At 29.4% G+C, this 16,212-nt stretch overlaps 1 protein-coding gene across 1 annotated transcript in view; it reads right to left on the bottom strand.

Moving 5' to 3' along the window:
• The window catches only part of LOC123292894 (transient receptor potential-gamma protein), a 149,181-nt gene extending 136,732 nt beyond the window's left edge, over nt 1-12,449 (bottom strand). Inside the window, exon 1 of the mRNA XM_044873608.1 lies at nt 12,325-12,449. Within this exon, the coding sequence (XP_044729543.1) occupies nt 12,325-12,437 (113 nt within the window). The 5' untranslated portion in view covers nt 12,438-12,449. The remainder of the gene's footprint in view (nt 1-12,324) is intronic.
• Nucleotides 12,450-16,212: the final 3,763 nt, after the last annotated feature.

Genomic DNA, 16,212 nt, shown 5'->3' with positions numbered 1-16,212 from the left:
GAATATTAAGTTTAGTCCCAAGTTTGTAACGCTTAAAGATACTAATGCTACGAGAATAATTTTGGTATAGGTGTTCATAGAATCACCTAATTAGTCCATTTCCGGTTGTCTGTCCCTCTGTCTGTCAACACGATAACCCAAAAACGAAAAGAGATATCAAGCTGAACTTTTTATAGCGTACTCAGGACGTAAAAAGTGAGGTCGAGTTCGTAAACGAGCAATATAGGTCAATTGGGTCTTGGGTCCGTAAGACCCATCTTGTAAACCGTTAGAGATAGAACAAAAGTTTAAATGTAAAGTTAAAATGTTCCTTATTAAAAAAGTAATTAATTTTTGTTTGAAACATTTTTTTGTAAACATCACTGTTTACCCACGAGGGCGCTGATTAGGTGCAAACTTTATAACTTAAACTATTTAAAATGTGGATATTTTTTTTTATTTACGTGACGTCAAAAAACAAACGATTGGGTCATCAGCACTGTCTATACATGGTATTTCAACAATTAACTCAGTCAATTGTTTGTTTTCACGTGTTTATATATATTTTATAGTTTTTATTGTTATATAAATTTCTACCAATAATCTAAAATTTGTTTTTATACATATTTAGGATTTTTTTTTTATTTACATTTTTAACTTTTAATTTTTAGGTTTTCATTTACATTTTTAGTTTTATAGTAATGTGTGTTTGCAAATAAACATAGATTAAGTCTTGAATAACTGTTCACTGGGAACATTGATTGAGATTATTCGAAATCTCCAAATTTATTCAAGACTCGCGCAAATTTTCCTCTGTTAAAAGTTTCATGTGCTTTCTGTTTGCACGTGGATGTAAGATTTTTATTATATTCTTTGTTTTTGATTTGGTTTAATAAATCTATACAAAATATGATGGTTTAATTTTGTTACATTACATTATGTAAATTATAATTTTTAACATGCAATAAACAGTGTATATTAAATTATATATTTTTGATTTATTGCCAACTATAAATATTTTTATTTTACATTATTTAAATTTCATTTATATTATTGTTTAATTCTTTTTTCATTTTTTTTATATTGTTTTTATTTTAATTGTACACGATCAGGAAATGAAATAAATCATTTTAGTCAATGTAATTTGTAAAAACAGCTCCCAGTCAAATTCTAGTTAGATATAAAACATCCGTAATGCCAAAAATTTATTACACAGAGTAAAAAATTTGTATAATTTGAAAAACTATGTAACGTAAACCATATAACATAATGACATCAAATATAAGAATGTAAAGAGCATCCGAAGTAAGAAATGGAAAAATCCACCTTGTTCTGGAGGAATAATTAAATAATGACCATCTGATGCAGAAAATAATATTTTTAACTAGTTGTTTACCATATTCTATCAAACTTTTCTAGTTTTTTTCATCATTGTCTATTAAGCTTTTACAGTTTTTTACCATAATCTGTAAAACTAGAGTTTTTCTAAAACTTCATAGAAGGCTATGGCTAAAACCTTAAAAAGATGCCGAGAGGGAAATTTTCTTGCCTATAAAAAAAGTTTTAAAATTCAACCTTAACAATAATCAATTGAGAGATTTATAATTATTTAAAAATTCATGTAATTAGCTTATTTTTTTGTTAACGAAAAAATAAAAATAAGGTTACTATAACATTAGCTTCATACGTATGTTAGTATGTAAGCATGAAACGGAAACATTGAACATGATTTTGACCCCGTTAAAAAGGACACCATTTAAACTGAATTTTTGATAAATAAATAATAAGTCTAACAAACTAAAAAACACAAAATAAATAATAGTTTAAAGAAACAAAAAAACACGCATTGGTAAAGAGCTGAACTAAAAGGTAGAAAAAAATTTCTTTAAATTCAAAAAATTCATTTTATCGCAAAAAAAGCGTGGGTTACTTTTTAAGACATTTTATAATGACTTTACTTTTACCAATATAATTTTTGTCTATAAAATAATTACAATAATTGAAATTTAGCACCCCAAGCTTTTTTACGATAAAATAATTTTTTTGAATTTAAAGAAATTATTTTCCGCCTTTCAGTTCAGCTCTTTACAAAAGCGTGTTTTTTTATTTTTTGATAAACTATTATTTATTCTAAAAATAGATAAATTGCATAAAGGAAAAACTGGCTAATATCATAATTATGACTAGTTACTATGTTGTTATCATACCTCTACTTGAGTATAATAGATGCTTACAAAAATGATTAATAGTTCTTGTTTTGTTAAGGATGCAATGTTCAATGTAAAATAGTATAATTGTATGAAAAATATGTGATTTCATAGAAAAAATTTGTTGTGAAATATCCAAAAAACATCCGTACATGGAGATATAGTAATTTGTACGGGAAAAATACAATTTATAAATGAATGTTGTTAATGTTAAAAAATCTGACGAAATGTTTTTTGTAATTAATCTTTAAAAATTGGAATTTAACATGTTGTGAATAGCAAACATGTTGTTCCATTTTCTATAGATTAAAAAGTAATAAACTTCTACCTTTAGAAATTAAATATTGTGCATTACGTTTAAATTTTTTTTAAATAGTCTAGCAAAGAGTATTGTATATATCTTAATCAGAAAGATAAAATTCACTTAAGTTTTTATTTAATATTAAATATTAAACGACCCGGTGAACTTCGTTTCACCTAGAATTTATTTAACTGTAACTGCTAATAAGCGATTGTTAATCTTAATAAACCTGCAGTTCCAATTCATTCATAGCTGAACTATGCTGCGCCTACCCGCTAAGTCCGCTAAGCCGACTTACAAGCCCATTCCCTGCTAAGCCCATCCGCTAAGCACAAATTTGATCACTATCTCTTGGAAAGGTCTTCGACCTTTGGCCTGGTTGAATCTTTCAGCAGTGAAGCTCGCTGCGGTCTCTTATAGCTCTAATGAATACCCATTCACAGTACATGAATAATAATAAATATTACTTAAATACTATTCAAATACCTGTTCACAATTCGACATAAATATGGTGAGAGCGTCAATAAATACATAATAATATTGTAAGGTAATATAATGCATTTTTTATATGCGTTTCCACCACTTATTGCATTTTTTCGTGAATAATTTAGTACATATCGTATATTGAGTATCTTCAATTGCAAAGCTTCCACATGAATTTAGACATCTGCATCCGCATTCTCAGTAATCCTTGTGAAACCGTGTTTACATACCGGATCTGAAATCGTGTTTACATAACGATCTTGCGATGATGATGGATTCATCAAGTGAAAATGACGGCCAAAATATACCAGAAAGTGATAACGGTGACGGTCAGGAAGAAATTCATGTGGTATAGTCCATGTAAATGAATATCCACTAAAATGATGAAGCTTTCATCGCCAAAATTTAAAAATGCTTTCAACAATAGCCCGCAGATCATTTTATCATGACGGCCAGTCGGTCTAGTTAACAGTTGTTCAGTAGCGCGGGGGGCGGGGCATAATTTACGTAGCTTTGTGAAGTAGACTGATAACTTGAATGCGGAGCAGTCTGTTCCGCACATAAAATGTGTAAAAATGAACTCTACAAAGTGTCTCTATAGAGGAATGCTTATCCTCAATCTTTATATATAGAGGTAAACGAATATTATTTCTTACAACAATGTTACAAACAAATTTTTAACAAATATTATAAAACGTCTGTATAATATAAACATAAATTTAATAAAACATACATCAAGAACACATAACAAGTTTAGTATGTTATAATTTTACAGGAGTAGTTGTTAAGTCTGTCAGACTATGTGGTTATTGTGGTGACAACAACAATTCCTCCATTTTGACCTGAGATCTACTGCTATTATGTAGAAGAGGTAGGTAACATTCATTATATTACATTTTTGAAGTATTTTACTCTCTCTCTTTCTTTCATTATCTCTGTTTGTAGCACTTGAGTTGGTTGGTAAATGTTGAATCTGTCATTTATTTCCATGACTAAAATCTATTGCGACAACTTACTCGACTGTTGTGTCAAAACAAGAGCGGAAAAGAATAACTGTCATTTAATAATTTTACTATGGTTTTTGCATTCTTTTGATTATAATTGACGTTGTCTAATATGTATTGGAAAAATCACTAATTACTTGAAGCAATCAGTATGACAGCATGAAAACTGTGGGCTATTTTTTAACTGCTGTTCATACAATATTGTTGTAAATTATTATGATTTCTTAGTATCCATCTATTTGTTTAAAGTCTACTGAAACCCACTCTAAGCCTGTTATCGTTATTTTATTTTAAAATAAATTTCTTAATTACCTCCTGAACCAATTTGGTTGTACTAGTTCACTACGCTATAAATTTGTTCTAGCCAAATCGCCAGATTTGAAAAGGTAGATCTAAAAACATAATCCTTACTTCACTATTTTCACGATTTTGATTCTTTACTTCACGATTTTCACGATTTCGTAAGAATTGTGCAGACATTTTTCGCAGCAAGCTCCTTGTTAAATTACTACTGACTGATCTTACTATCCAGAAATATTAAAGAAAATAATAGGATTTGGTTTTATTGCTACTAAAAACTTCATTATACCTGATGCGATCTTAGAAAATTTGTTTATTTAGATTAGAAATCTTCAGCCTTCCACAGATATTATTATTCATCTACCATCTTTTCCATTTGCATTAGTTAGGCATTACATCAAAAAACTAATCACAATGTTTTCCTTCGACATATTTCTGTAGCAAACCTTTTTTGTCTATGTCGTATACAATCAAACATCATCAAAGTGTTTCATAAAATTATTATATTATAAAAAATAAATGTTTTATAGAAAATAACATTGCAAATTATTCTAATTTTCATAGTCATACTTAAGAAAAATCCTTTCTGCAACTCCAGCAAATCATTTTTATTGTTAAGTGACCAAGAAATTTCTTAAAGAATATACAAAATTCAAGTTAATTTTCAATAATTCAATTATTAGAGAAAATGTTCTCAACTAGTAACATATACTATTACGCAAATTCTAATGTTAACAGGACTTTTAGCATTTCTTGAAAGCAAATCATTTAGGTTTAGTTTTAATTCGAGAGCCAGCAACATTTTTGAAAGTTTATTTAAAGACAACTGAATTTAGTTTATTCAACTTAAGTAGGGATGAACCTGACCTTGCATCTCAGAGCGGCTAGGACGTTGATCATAGAACGTTAGCTTAGCACTAGAAAATCAATTGAATTCCTGTCTCGAAAATTAAAATAACATTTTTTAATTATAAAACTTAATCATATTAAAATTATATACACACTAAAATGATTTTTTTAATTTAAAATAAATTGTAGTATAATTATTTTTAATCAGTAAACGTAGCAAACGCGCACAGGTAAACGTAGCAATCATTCTTGGGAGCCAGGCGTATTTTTGTCTTTCCCTACCTAATTTCAATAATAAAACAAGTAAAAACAAACCATTGTATGAGTTAATTATTGAACGTATAGAAAGCATGAAAGTGTACAAGAAGTGTATTTTTCCTTTAATCTTTCACAAGAGCACTAGTAGAACCTACCTACAAATTTGCAACTGCCTTTCTTTTAAAGCTTTGGAGAAAGTGGACATCAAAGGTTTGTGCTAATTGGTACCCTCACTGGTAAACAGAGATGTTTACGAAAAAATGTTTCAAACAAAAGTTGCTTATTTATTTATAACAAACGATTTGGACACAAACTGTTGTTTCTCTCTAACGGTGTACAAGAAGGATCCTACGCACTTTTTCGTCTCCACTTTTTGCGTCTTGAGCACGCTATTAAAAATTCAGCATTATATCTTTTTTCATTTTTGAGTTATCGTGTTGACGGACGGAAAATAGAAATGGACTAATTAAATGGTTTATTGGAACCTCAACCCATACCAAAATTTTGTTCGTATTATCAATAGTTTTAAGTGTTACAAACTTAAGACTAAACTGAGTATACCATAATATTTATTTCATATATACAGTTTACAGTTTACATATATACAAATATCCAAAATTTGGCCGTCTTTATATTAACTATTTCGTGACATTGCTAACACCTTTTATATCATTATATTTTCTGTCTTTAAAAATCTAGTATTTTCTTTACAAAAACAATATATTTTTTATTGAGTCAATGCTCAACCGACCTTTATATTAAATGATTCTAAAAACAAGCTTACAACCAGAAAGATTTTTTTTATTTACCATTGCAATGTATGTAATTATAAAGTTTTCTATAAACTTAAAGTAAATAGTTTTGATAAAAAGTTTCAAATTGGTTTTTTCACATTCACATTTTGATTTTTAAAACTTACAACTTAGAAAACATGCTTTCGAAAAGAGTTTTTACTAGATGTAGGTACACAATATGGGTAACTAATCAAATAAATTATATACACTTATGTGTATTTAGAATAAAGTTTTCTATGTAAAGTTAGATTAAACATAATTAAAATTATAGAAGAAATTTTTTCTTGATTTTATTTATCGAAACTAGACAGAAAACTAGTTCGACTTTGAACTTATTTGAATACGTCGTTTACCTGTATAGGGAAGGAACTTTTCTTGCATCTTATATACCTCAAGGTAGGGGTGCGACAATTATTTGTACCATATGTGTATAGTGTGTCGAATTTTCGTTGAATACCGCCCCCTCCCCCCATATATTTTTGTTATTTAGAGGAATATCGATTTGAATTTTAGTACAGTCATAGAGTCATATTTTGATACTCAGAAATTTGAACTTTAAACTCAGTCTCCTATACAAATTGACAAATGGGGCCGTTATAAGAATATATTTTATACCATATACCGATTTTCATTACAAAATTCGCATTTTTAATTTTTAATTATTTTGGACTATTCGCACCGTGCGTGAGTTTTATTGTAGACGTTTCCATGGTAACGATACACTACTTTATTAATAGAATTGTATGGATGCATATATAATTGTATGGATTGCATTTATGACTTACATTGAAAATTTAATATTATTGTCTCACAAAATTAAATAAATAATTATGATTTCTCATTTTCATAATTTTTAATGCCTTAAGTTTAATTAATTAGTGGTTTTCAATAATTTTAATTTGACATTTCCTATAACATTAACATGTATAGAACTACAAATTTGGTCATGACAGCCTCCTTTATCGCCAAACTTTTTCACTGGAAGCGATGGCATCTATTGTATTGTCCATACCATGACTACGCACGCAACGAATATTTAAAAATTATTACTCATTTTAGGTTCCTTTGAAATATTTGAATACGTGGATTAAACTGGCAATCTAATTGGCCAAAATAATGAAAAAAAATTTTAAATGAGAATTTTGTCATGAAAATCCGTATGTGGGTATTTTAAAATATTCTTAGCTGATTTTTCTCAAATTTTTATTTGATATATTTATATCGCAAAGCCAAATATTTAGAATCGATCCTATTTGCCAATTTGAATTAGACTGAGCTTAAATTTCAGATTTCGGGCAAATTTGATAAATCTGATAATTAGGAGACATGCAATAATGACATATTTTTAAGTTGCATTTCCTCCGAAAGTTAATTTTTCGCAAAAATTTTTTGAACAAAAATTGTTAATTTTTAATGAAAATCAACTTTCTAATTTAAAGTGCTATCTCTTACCATTTAGGATCTAAATTGGCTACTAAATAAACCAAAAGAACTAGATCTAATCTGATATTAGAAAATAATGCCCTCGACTATCAAACTCTGTAACTTTTGTTTAAGATATTTTCTGATTGGTTAGCTACAAATCGAGATATTTAGCTGTTTATAGTATTTTAAAATTCATTTTGTAGAAAATTATTGATTTTAAAATAGAAAATTTTGCAACAAATAATAGCTATAAAGTTTTGCCAAGATAAACAAGAGAATATTTTATTATTAGATAAAGTTAATGTCTTCAACAAATTAAGTACCAAGCAATTTTTTTTTTTGCTAAACATTATTAATATCATTAAATATAGAATATTACAACTTTATAATATAATATCATTTTTATCTAAGTTAAAAAAAGAACATGCTGTGAAGACGTTTAATGATAATCGGTACGATGTGATAGTAGTGTAGATGGCGACAATAACACGCCGGAATATCATTAACATCATCATATCATCGACCATTGTATGTTTTTCTTTTATATTGTCTTGCATCGTCTCTGTTACTGACTGACTTACACCAATCTTAAATTGTTTTTTCTATGTAAGCGTCGATCCTCGAATGCGGATATTTTCGAATACTGTTAAAAATAAAAAATGAGACACGAAAGTATGATCACCAAGGTAAGAGCTTGCTGTGTGTATCGTTTGTCCATTTATCATGAAAACATAAAATCCAGGGTTCAATTTTTGAGAGATAAATAAATTAAGTCTAAAGTTGTTTCACCTAGTGTGACACTGATCGTTAAGTTACGTTGGATTAGTCTGATTCGGGCGAAATACTTACACCCATAAAATTTTTTTTATATAATAACAAGTAGTAAATTTAATGTCATCCGTGATCGAATGGAAATCACCTGTTATGATAGGCTTTGATTTTCAGTAAGTATGTATTTAATATATTTAAAGACAATTTGTTATACAGTTGCTAGTGTTCCGTATTAAGACAGTATTTAGGCCTATAAATTTGAATTTTGTTGTTTCATATAATTAAATGTTAGATCCTTAAAATTATGTCCTTAAAACGAATTTTTCAAAATTCGAATTATTTTCGGAGATACAGTGGATTTTCTTTTAACAAAGTTCTAATTGATCGCTCTGTACTGCGAGCTTCTGCTACTTCAGAAGAAGGCAAAACATCTCGGTTAGCAGAAATAACTTTGCAAGACATTGTATATGAAATAGAAGAAGGCCCAATGTATGGATCTGGGATCACCGATTAATCCAGTAATATTATTATCTGCCGGAATTATCTCTCAAATTTGAAGCGTGTTTTTCTTGTTGCTAACATTTTTGTTTTTGTTTTGAATCACTACAAGGACTGGAATCGTCTCAACTAGGGTGTCGTGTTTTTTTTGTAGCCTCCATTTCACTGGCCTGTTACTCCAAGAATTTTTAACTTTTTTTTTACAATTTTTTTATTAAATTTTTTAAATGTCATTAAATATCATATGAAAAAATGGCTACGAAAATGTATTTCATTTTTTTGTAATCTTGGATTAAAAATTGCCTACAATTAAGGCTCAATTGACCAGAATATCACCTTAACTATATTGTTTTTTTTGTGTTTCTTCTATTGGGCTTTTTACTAGTTTTTTATTTATTACCCTTTTGCATATCCAGGGTATCATGATATTTTAAGTAGGATATAAATTGTTACTAGAAGACTTGTACAGGCTTCTTTTAATAAAAATATACCGAGTTTCCAGAGTTCAATTTATAATGACAAAAAGAAACATTTTTATAAGATAAAAATATATGACTAATGCCCGGATATTTTGCCCTAATCCATAAGACATAACCCTTATTATTATCAACTGTCATGCTATTGAGACCCCATGCATAGTTTCGTTTGTTCTTTAGATATAACTAGTTTTGAGCAGTATTTTAACAAAACACCAAATTTTGGCACTGGTAATCGCATATAAAATATAGTCAATCTTAAATGTTATACGACGACGATTTAAAATGGTTTTTTTCAATGAGGAAAGGAAAGCTTAGAATAATCCATTTTAAACCCTCTTTGAAAAATTATTTAAATTTATATAAATCCATTCTTATTGTTATTGTAGAAGAAGGTTCAGCATATTACTTTGATTAACACACCCGTTATAAAGTTCATAGCTTGATGGTGAAAAATTAGAGTGAAAACCATATTTGATCGGATAATCAAATAATTCACAAGTGCAATTCACTCCTTGCTTATAAATTTCCGAATATTTTGATAATAACTGTGTATTTTAAAAATTTAATATTTTGAATCATTAAATAAACTCAACATTGTAAAATGACTGAAAGAATATGAAAAATTTGAGAGAAATTTAACAGGCAGACAGACCACAAGCTTACGATTCAAAAACTTACTGATTTTATTACTGTAGAAACTTTGTTCCTATATGTTTTTATGCCCTCTTAATTAAATATTTGTATTAAAAATTTCTCGAAAGTGAAGTGTTTTATTTTACGGTACCTAGGAAAGTTTTTGAGTGAGATACCTTATGAATTACAATTTTCTGAGAATCGATTAATGTACACCTACTTTTATCAAGTTTGGCAACATGATTTATCCATTCATTAGTCGATGTACTTCGTGTCAGTCAGAATTAAAACTAAACGGATGTTGATGAATTTTAAGGCTGGAGACGTACTTGGAATATATTTCTCGCACATACAGAGACTTGCGCCAAAGCTACAGATGTAAAATGGATAGCGTTAATATAATATAATTAAATTACTAATATTATTTATTAATTTAATTTTTTACTGCATCACAGTCGAGTATTTATACCAAATTTCAGGACAGAATATAAAGAAGGAATTTTTATGTTCAAAATTGATTCAAAAGATTTTTTAGTTACAAAAATATCTTTTATTTGGTAATAATAAAAAAAAATTTCTTTGGTCTTCATTTTCATCATATTCGTCTTCAAACTCAATTATTTCATTTTCTTCTTAAACTTTTTTTATTATTTTTTGCTTCTGAGCTACTTTTTTTCTTATCTGTGATCGCTTTTGTTTTCACGTAAGGTGATTTTGAAATTTTAAGTTTTTCACTGAAAAATTGCTTGCTTTTTTTGACTTAAGCTATCTTAATCTCTCTCTATAGCTTAGTTTTAGAAGAAAAGGCGCCAGTTTGCGAAATGTTTTTTTTTTCATAAACATGTTATTGAATACTTAAACTTTGCCCTGTTACAAAAAAATTTATCGGGCAAAAAGGGGCATATAAACAAAAAGTTAAATTTAATGAAAAAAGTTAACTTTTTTAACAGCAAATATGAATCACAAATATTGAATTATATTCATAGAAAAGCACAAACCTTCGTCTTCAATTTAAAAAAAATCCTTATTTAATTGCACTAACAAACACAGTAAACGTAAACTGAATGACACAGTAAATCGTGAGCAACAATAATAATAACATGCATCCGTAAGAGCAGGTAGATTGCGGCTTATAAAACAGTGGGGCGAGGTTAAGGTAACTCAGGTGACCTGTTTGTGATGGAGTGGTTATCTAACTACACCAAAAAACAACTTTCAATGCAAAACAAAAGAGTTGAGTTTTCTGATTTTTGTCCGGAAATTTTGATATAAATATTCCACTATGCGCAGTGTACTTCATTCAGAAAAATATTATGCTTTCAGTGTTTTTTTATGTTACGCAGTTATTATTCATTTTCGTAAATCCAGTTAAAAGCTAATTTTGAAACCAAAATTCATTTGTAGTCAGACGCAAACGCGGAATACATTTTGGAAAAAATGTACCAATAATTAATTAATAATAATAAAATACAATATAATATCGCAATGTATTAAATACGCTTTTGAATTAAATTTTCAATCGAATTTTAATTAAACGGATGAAATAATGGGTGTTTGTTTTATTTAGTCTGTATTTTATCAAAGACAACACAGGAATAATTATTCACAAACATATATTATCCGTAATAAATATAAATATCTTGAAGGCATATACAAATACAGGAGTCATTATTTGTTAAGTAGGGGTTATCATTGGGTCGATTTTTAAGTTTAAGGTAACAAATAATATTATACAGAATGTTCGATTTACATCTAGGCATATAAATATCACGAGTTTGACAGAATACATGCGGTAAGCAATGCAGCTAAGTGAGAGGTATTATATAATATGTTGAAGATTTGATATGCCTTGATACAGTTGTAAGACGCTTGGATATTGGGAGTTTCTTAGTTCAATAGATGAACTACAACAGATAAGCCACGATACAAATCACTTTTGCAATTTCATATAACACCTATAATACCTCTTACTTAGATGCATTGCTTAACTCATTTACTCTGTCATACTCGTGATATGTATATGTCTAAATGTAAATCGAACATTCTGTATACAGAAGAACAGTAAATTGTTACAGTTCTATAAGAATAATGAGATTGTTTGATGAGTTTTTTTTTAAATGTTTAGACTGTAGACTGCGAGTTTTTGAAAAAAGGCAGAAAATTATCAACTGCTGAAAGAATTGAAAAATGGTCAATTCCTACATTGTACATTTTTCAAAACTGGTAGTCTCAGAGTATAATAGAAATAGAGCTATTGGGTTTCCTACCATATTTTAAACAAATTTCTTATAAATTAAGGTAATAAATTACGAGGGATATAAGAAACTGAAGTAGAATAATTACCGTCGTGTAGATGCAACATCTCCACGTTCAACAGCCAATAAAAATTTCTTTTCTTCCAACGATAATTGTGCCATTTCTTGATGAGGTCTGACAAAATTTTCTTCTTCCATCATGCCATGTATACTGTGCCTCTGAAATAAAGTAAAGAAAATTATTAAAAATTGCAAAGTGCCAGTTTACAATGTATTTAAATACCAATTTAAAATATTCAACTAAAGTTTCAACAATTTTGGAATTTTTCTCCGTGTACGTTTTTTGTAAGAGTACAAAAATTTTTTGTTTTCTGTGATGATTTATTAAACTTTTCCGCTTCAATTCAAGCAATAATTAATTGTTCAATCGATCGGTTTGTATGTAAGTACTATATACAATTATATTTTTTCATTATAAAATACCTATTCACTTAGACAGGAAATAATATGGAGGACAGTTGTTTGCCACGGAAAGATGCAGGTTTTCCGCCAATCCGATGTTATGATACATTTTTTCTGCCTTGGTCCGTTCAAATCTGATATTTTTACCAAAGCCAATGTGCTCTACTTTCTTTAACAATGCAATTACTTGAAGATGATAGAAAGGAAAAACAGGAGATATAGTAGTCAAGAATAGAAGAAATACAAATGAAGTAGACGTCGAATACAAGTTCCTGAAGGTTGGTATTATTGTCTATATCTGAAATTTTACCCGTCTCCTCATAGGAACTTTTATTCTGGTAGTGAAGAAATGCAAAATAAGTTGAAGCTCCTTTAAATTTCAAGCTATTGGATGGAGCTTCACATAAGTATCTGATACTTTAATTCTTGTGTGGAACATACACAATAATTTACTCAAACCGGAAGTGATTAGTCTATCATATAAGGGTCACACCTACCACAACCTATTTACATAGCTTCCTCACTTAGTGTTTATTTACTATATGACTATACCATACATTAAAAATATATCGTGAGCCCATTATGAGTATTTGATTGTAAAATTATAAATATTAAATTTTTGTGTTTTCGATTTTCAAGAATATTTTTGATTTGTCGTTTGTAATAAAACAGAAACATTGAACACGCAATGCATTAAAACAAAAAATTCGTAGTCCAAGAGCCGCGTTAGCTAAGCGAATGCCCTCAGAGATTGAAAAAATAACACATTATTCTTAAAATCGAATATTGCATTGTTAGTTTTCTAAGAATTTTTATTTCTAAACTAAGCGCCTACAGAAAAAATCACAAGGTACTTTTTTTGCTTAAAACTGATAATACAAAAATATTATTTATTTTGAAAAAATTTCAAATTTTGTACTTTGCGTACCCCCATTCCTTGTTTATCTGTCGATTTTTCTCATTAATGAACTTGACCTTTCAAGTACCAAAACCCTTTTTGATGCCAAATTTTATCGGGCTCAAATTGCGACCGCTTGAGAGTTTACAAATACAAGTCATCTATTAGGTAGGTTAGGTTAGGTTATATTGGCTGCCCACGAAGGACACACTTAGGCTATAGAGCCCATTGTGATACCATATATGTGTTTTACCACTTTTCCGCTGATAATTTCATTTATCAGCTCCTCAATTTCAGAGGCTGAGTGCACCTCTTTCATGCATGTACCATGCACTACACCAGCCCATCACAACTATTAACTATTAAATTAATTTTGTTGGGACGGCGGGAATCGAACCCGCTACCCTAAACATACCGCGGACCAAATTGGTTACGCCTTAACCAACTGAGCTAATAGGGTAACCATCTATTAGGTAGGATCGATTTAAAAAAAAATTTTCTAAATTTCATCTTCAGTTCAAAAGCAATAGCTCCATTTCTTTTGACAATTCACTAATGGCAGTAGTTATCGGGGCAATAATTGTAGGGACTGAAAAATTGAGAAATTTCCTTTAATCCTTCCAAACTTTTTGCCATTTTAAAACAAAGAATCATCAAAATAAATTTAACATAATATTAAAATCGCAACTCACAAATCGAAAAACTTGGTTTTCAAAAATGATTTTCTTTTTAATTGTGGATAAAAAGTCAATTAATCAATTCTACAAGTGTCTGGCAAAATGAATCATCGAAATTTTGCTTCGATTATGAGATCACGGTCTAAAAGTACCCTATTATATTTTCACGAAAGAAAAATCTATATTCTCGATTTGAAATGCATACTAAACAAGACAATGAAACATCCATAACAGCCAGTGATAAATAAATTGCTTGTAATTCTTTATATATAACATTGGTTGTTCGTATATATCATTAAATTTTATAAATTATTATACTTTTGTAGGTCATAAGGTTTTTTAAATCAAAAGAAAAATGTATCATATCATTAAATGTGATTTTGATAGCTATACGTTAACTGGATGTCATCTTTTAAAAAATCACTATCTTAGTTTTTAAATTATTTTGTAAGATAGTTGAAAACAAATAAGGCATCATTATAATAGGCCATGGGACAGGAAGGTTACTTTGTTAAATTATTAATCCATACTCGAAACTTCGTAAGTGGCATTCTTTTGGAGAGTCTACAAAACTTCTCTCTTCGGTCTCAAAAAACCTGGCATGGAATATGTCGGAAACTATGACCACATGTTAAAATTAATAAATATTAAACAGTTCAGCAAAAGTGGACCATGTTTGTATTCAAAAACAAAACATGTTCGAGGTGGTAGACAAGCTCATCGGTTCAGTATTTTTGTCGGATAAAATATTTTATTGTTTAATAATTATTAACGTTATGAAGGGGGTACAGTGTCTGTCAGGTAAAGAAGTTTGGTAGACACACCAAAGAAGAAAGCCAGGCACGAAGTTTCAAGTTGCATTAATCATTTAACAAAACACCTTTTGTATCCCACGGTTTACAATCATCAACTGAAAACAAAGTCAGTACCTCACCTGGAAGCTCAAAGGCCGGGTTCTGATTTAAGGAAAAATTTGGTATCAAAAGTATTGGCAGCAACAATAGAACGAAATAGATAGACTTTCCTGGCATGAGGTATATCGTCTTAAGCACTTTTCTCACTGAGTCTTATTCATGTCCATAAATACTCAATGATCGAGGGCAGGCGACAACATACTTTCTTTGAATATTTTTTTTCGGCAGGATATGCGATAGAAAGTTATCTGCATAGCCACAACTAAACCAGTTGGATTTGCTGTCGCCTAAGCTTACTTAAAATGATGGCGAAATGGGAATTTTCTCTGTGTAATTAACAAATCCTTGATGATCCTCACTGTGCGATCGATCATTATTTATAAACTCCCGAACTAAAAAAGGTGTGTTATAAGTTTGACCGCTAAGTGCGAGTTTAGGGTTCCGTACTCGAAAAAACTAAAAAGTTGGCGATGATCTTCAAAATCGGTTCGGTTTGAGAAAGGCTTTAAGAAAAAAGGTAATTTAATGGAGAATGTTCTTCGATATGTTTCATGTGCGAGTTTAGGGTTCCGTACCCGAAAATTTTTTCTGGTTTTTTTTAAATTTTGTAAATTTCACTTAAGGATACATTTCTGTATGCAGATGCTAATTTCCTTTGTAAATTATGTACAAGAACACAAGGGACTCGGTTTCTACAATCTTGATAAAAAAGAAGGCCATGAAAGTTGTCAAAAACATTTTAAGCAACCCCTTTTTGGGATTATAATAAAAACTGCCACGGTAGAAAACCGTTAAATGAAAGAAATCAGTGCTTACGTTTACCTTCACCATTGATTAAATAAAAGTGCAAGAAGTATAAAGCTCTTATAATAAGGGCTGACTTCCCAGTTCAAAAAATTATGAACTTCAAAAGAAAAAATTTAATGTACTAGCTTGACACCCGCTCGCTTGACTGCGCTTAAAAGTAAAACCACCACTTTATATACTCCACCTCTTGATCTCATTTATCCCCTTTCCATAACACT

Source organism: Chrysoperla carnea, chromosome 2 (genome assembly GCF_905475395.1).
Source record: "Chrysoperla carnea chromosome 2, inChrCarn1.1, whole genome shotgun sequence".
Taxonomy (NCBI): Eukaryota; Metazoa; Arthropoda; class Insecta; order Neuroptera; family Chrysopidae; genus Chrysoperla; species Chrysoperla carnea.
This window is presented reverse-complemented; position numbering and strand designations above follow the sequence as displayed.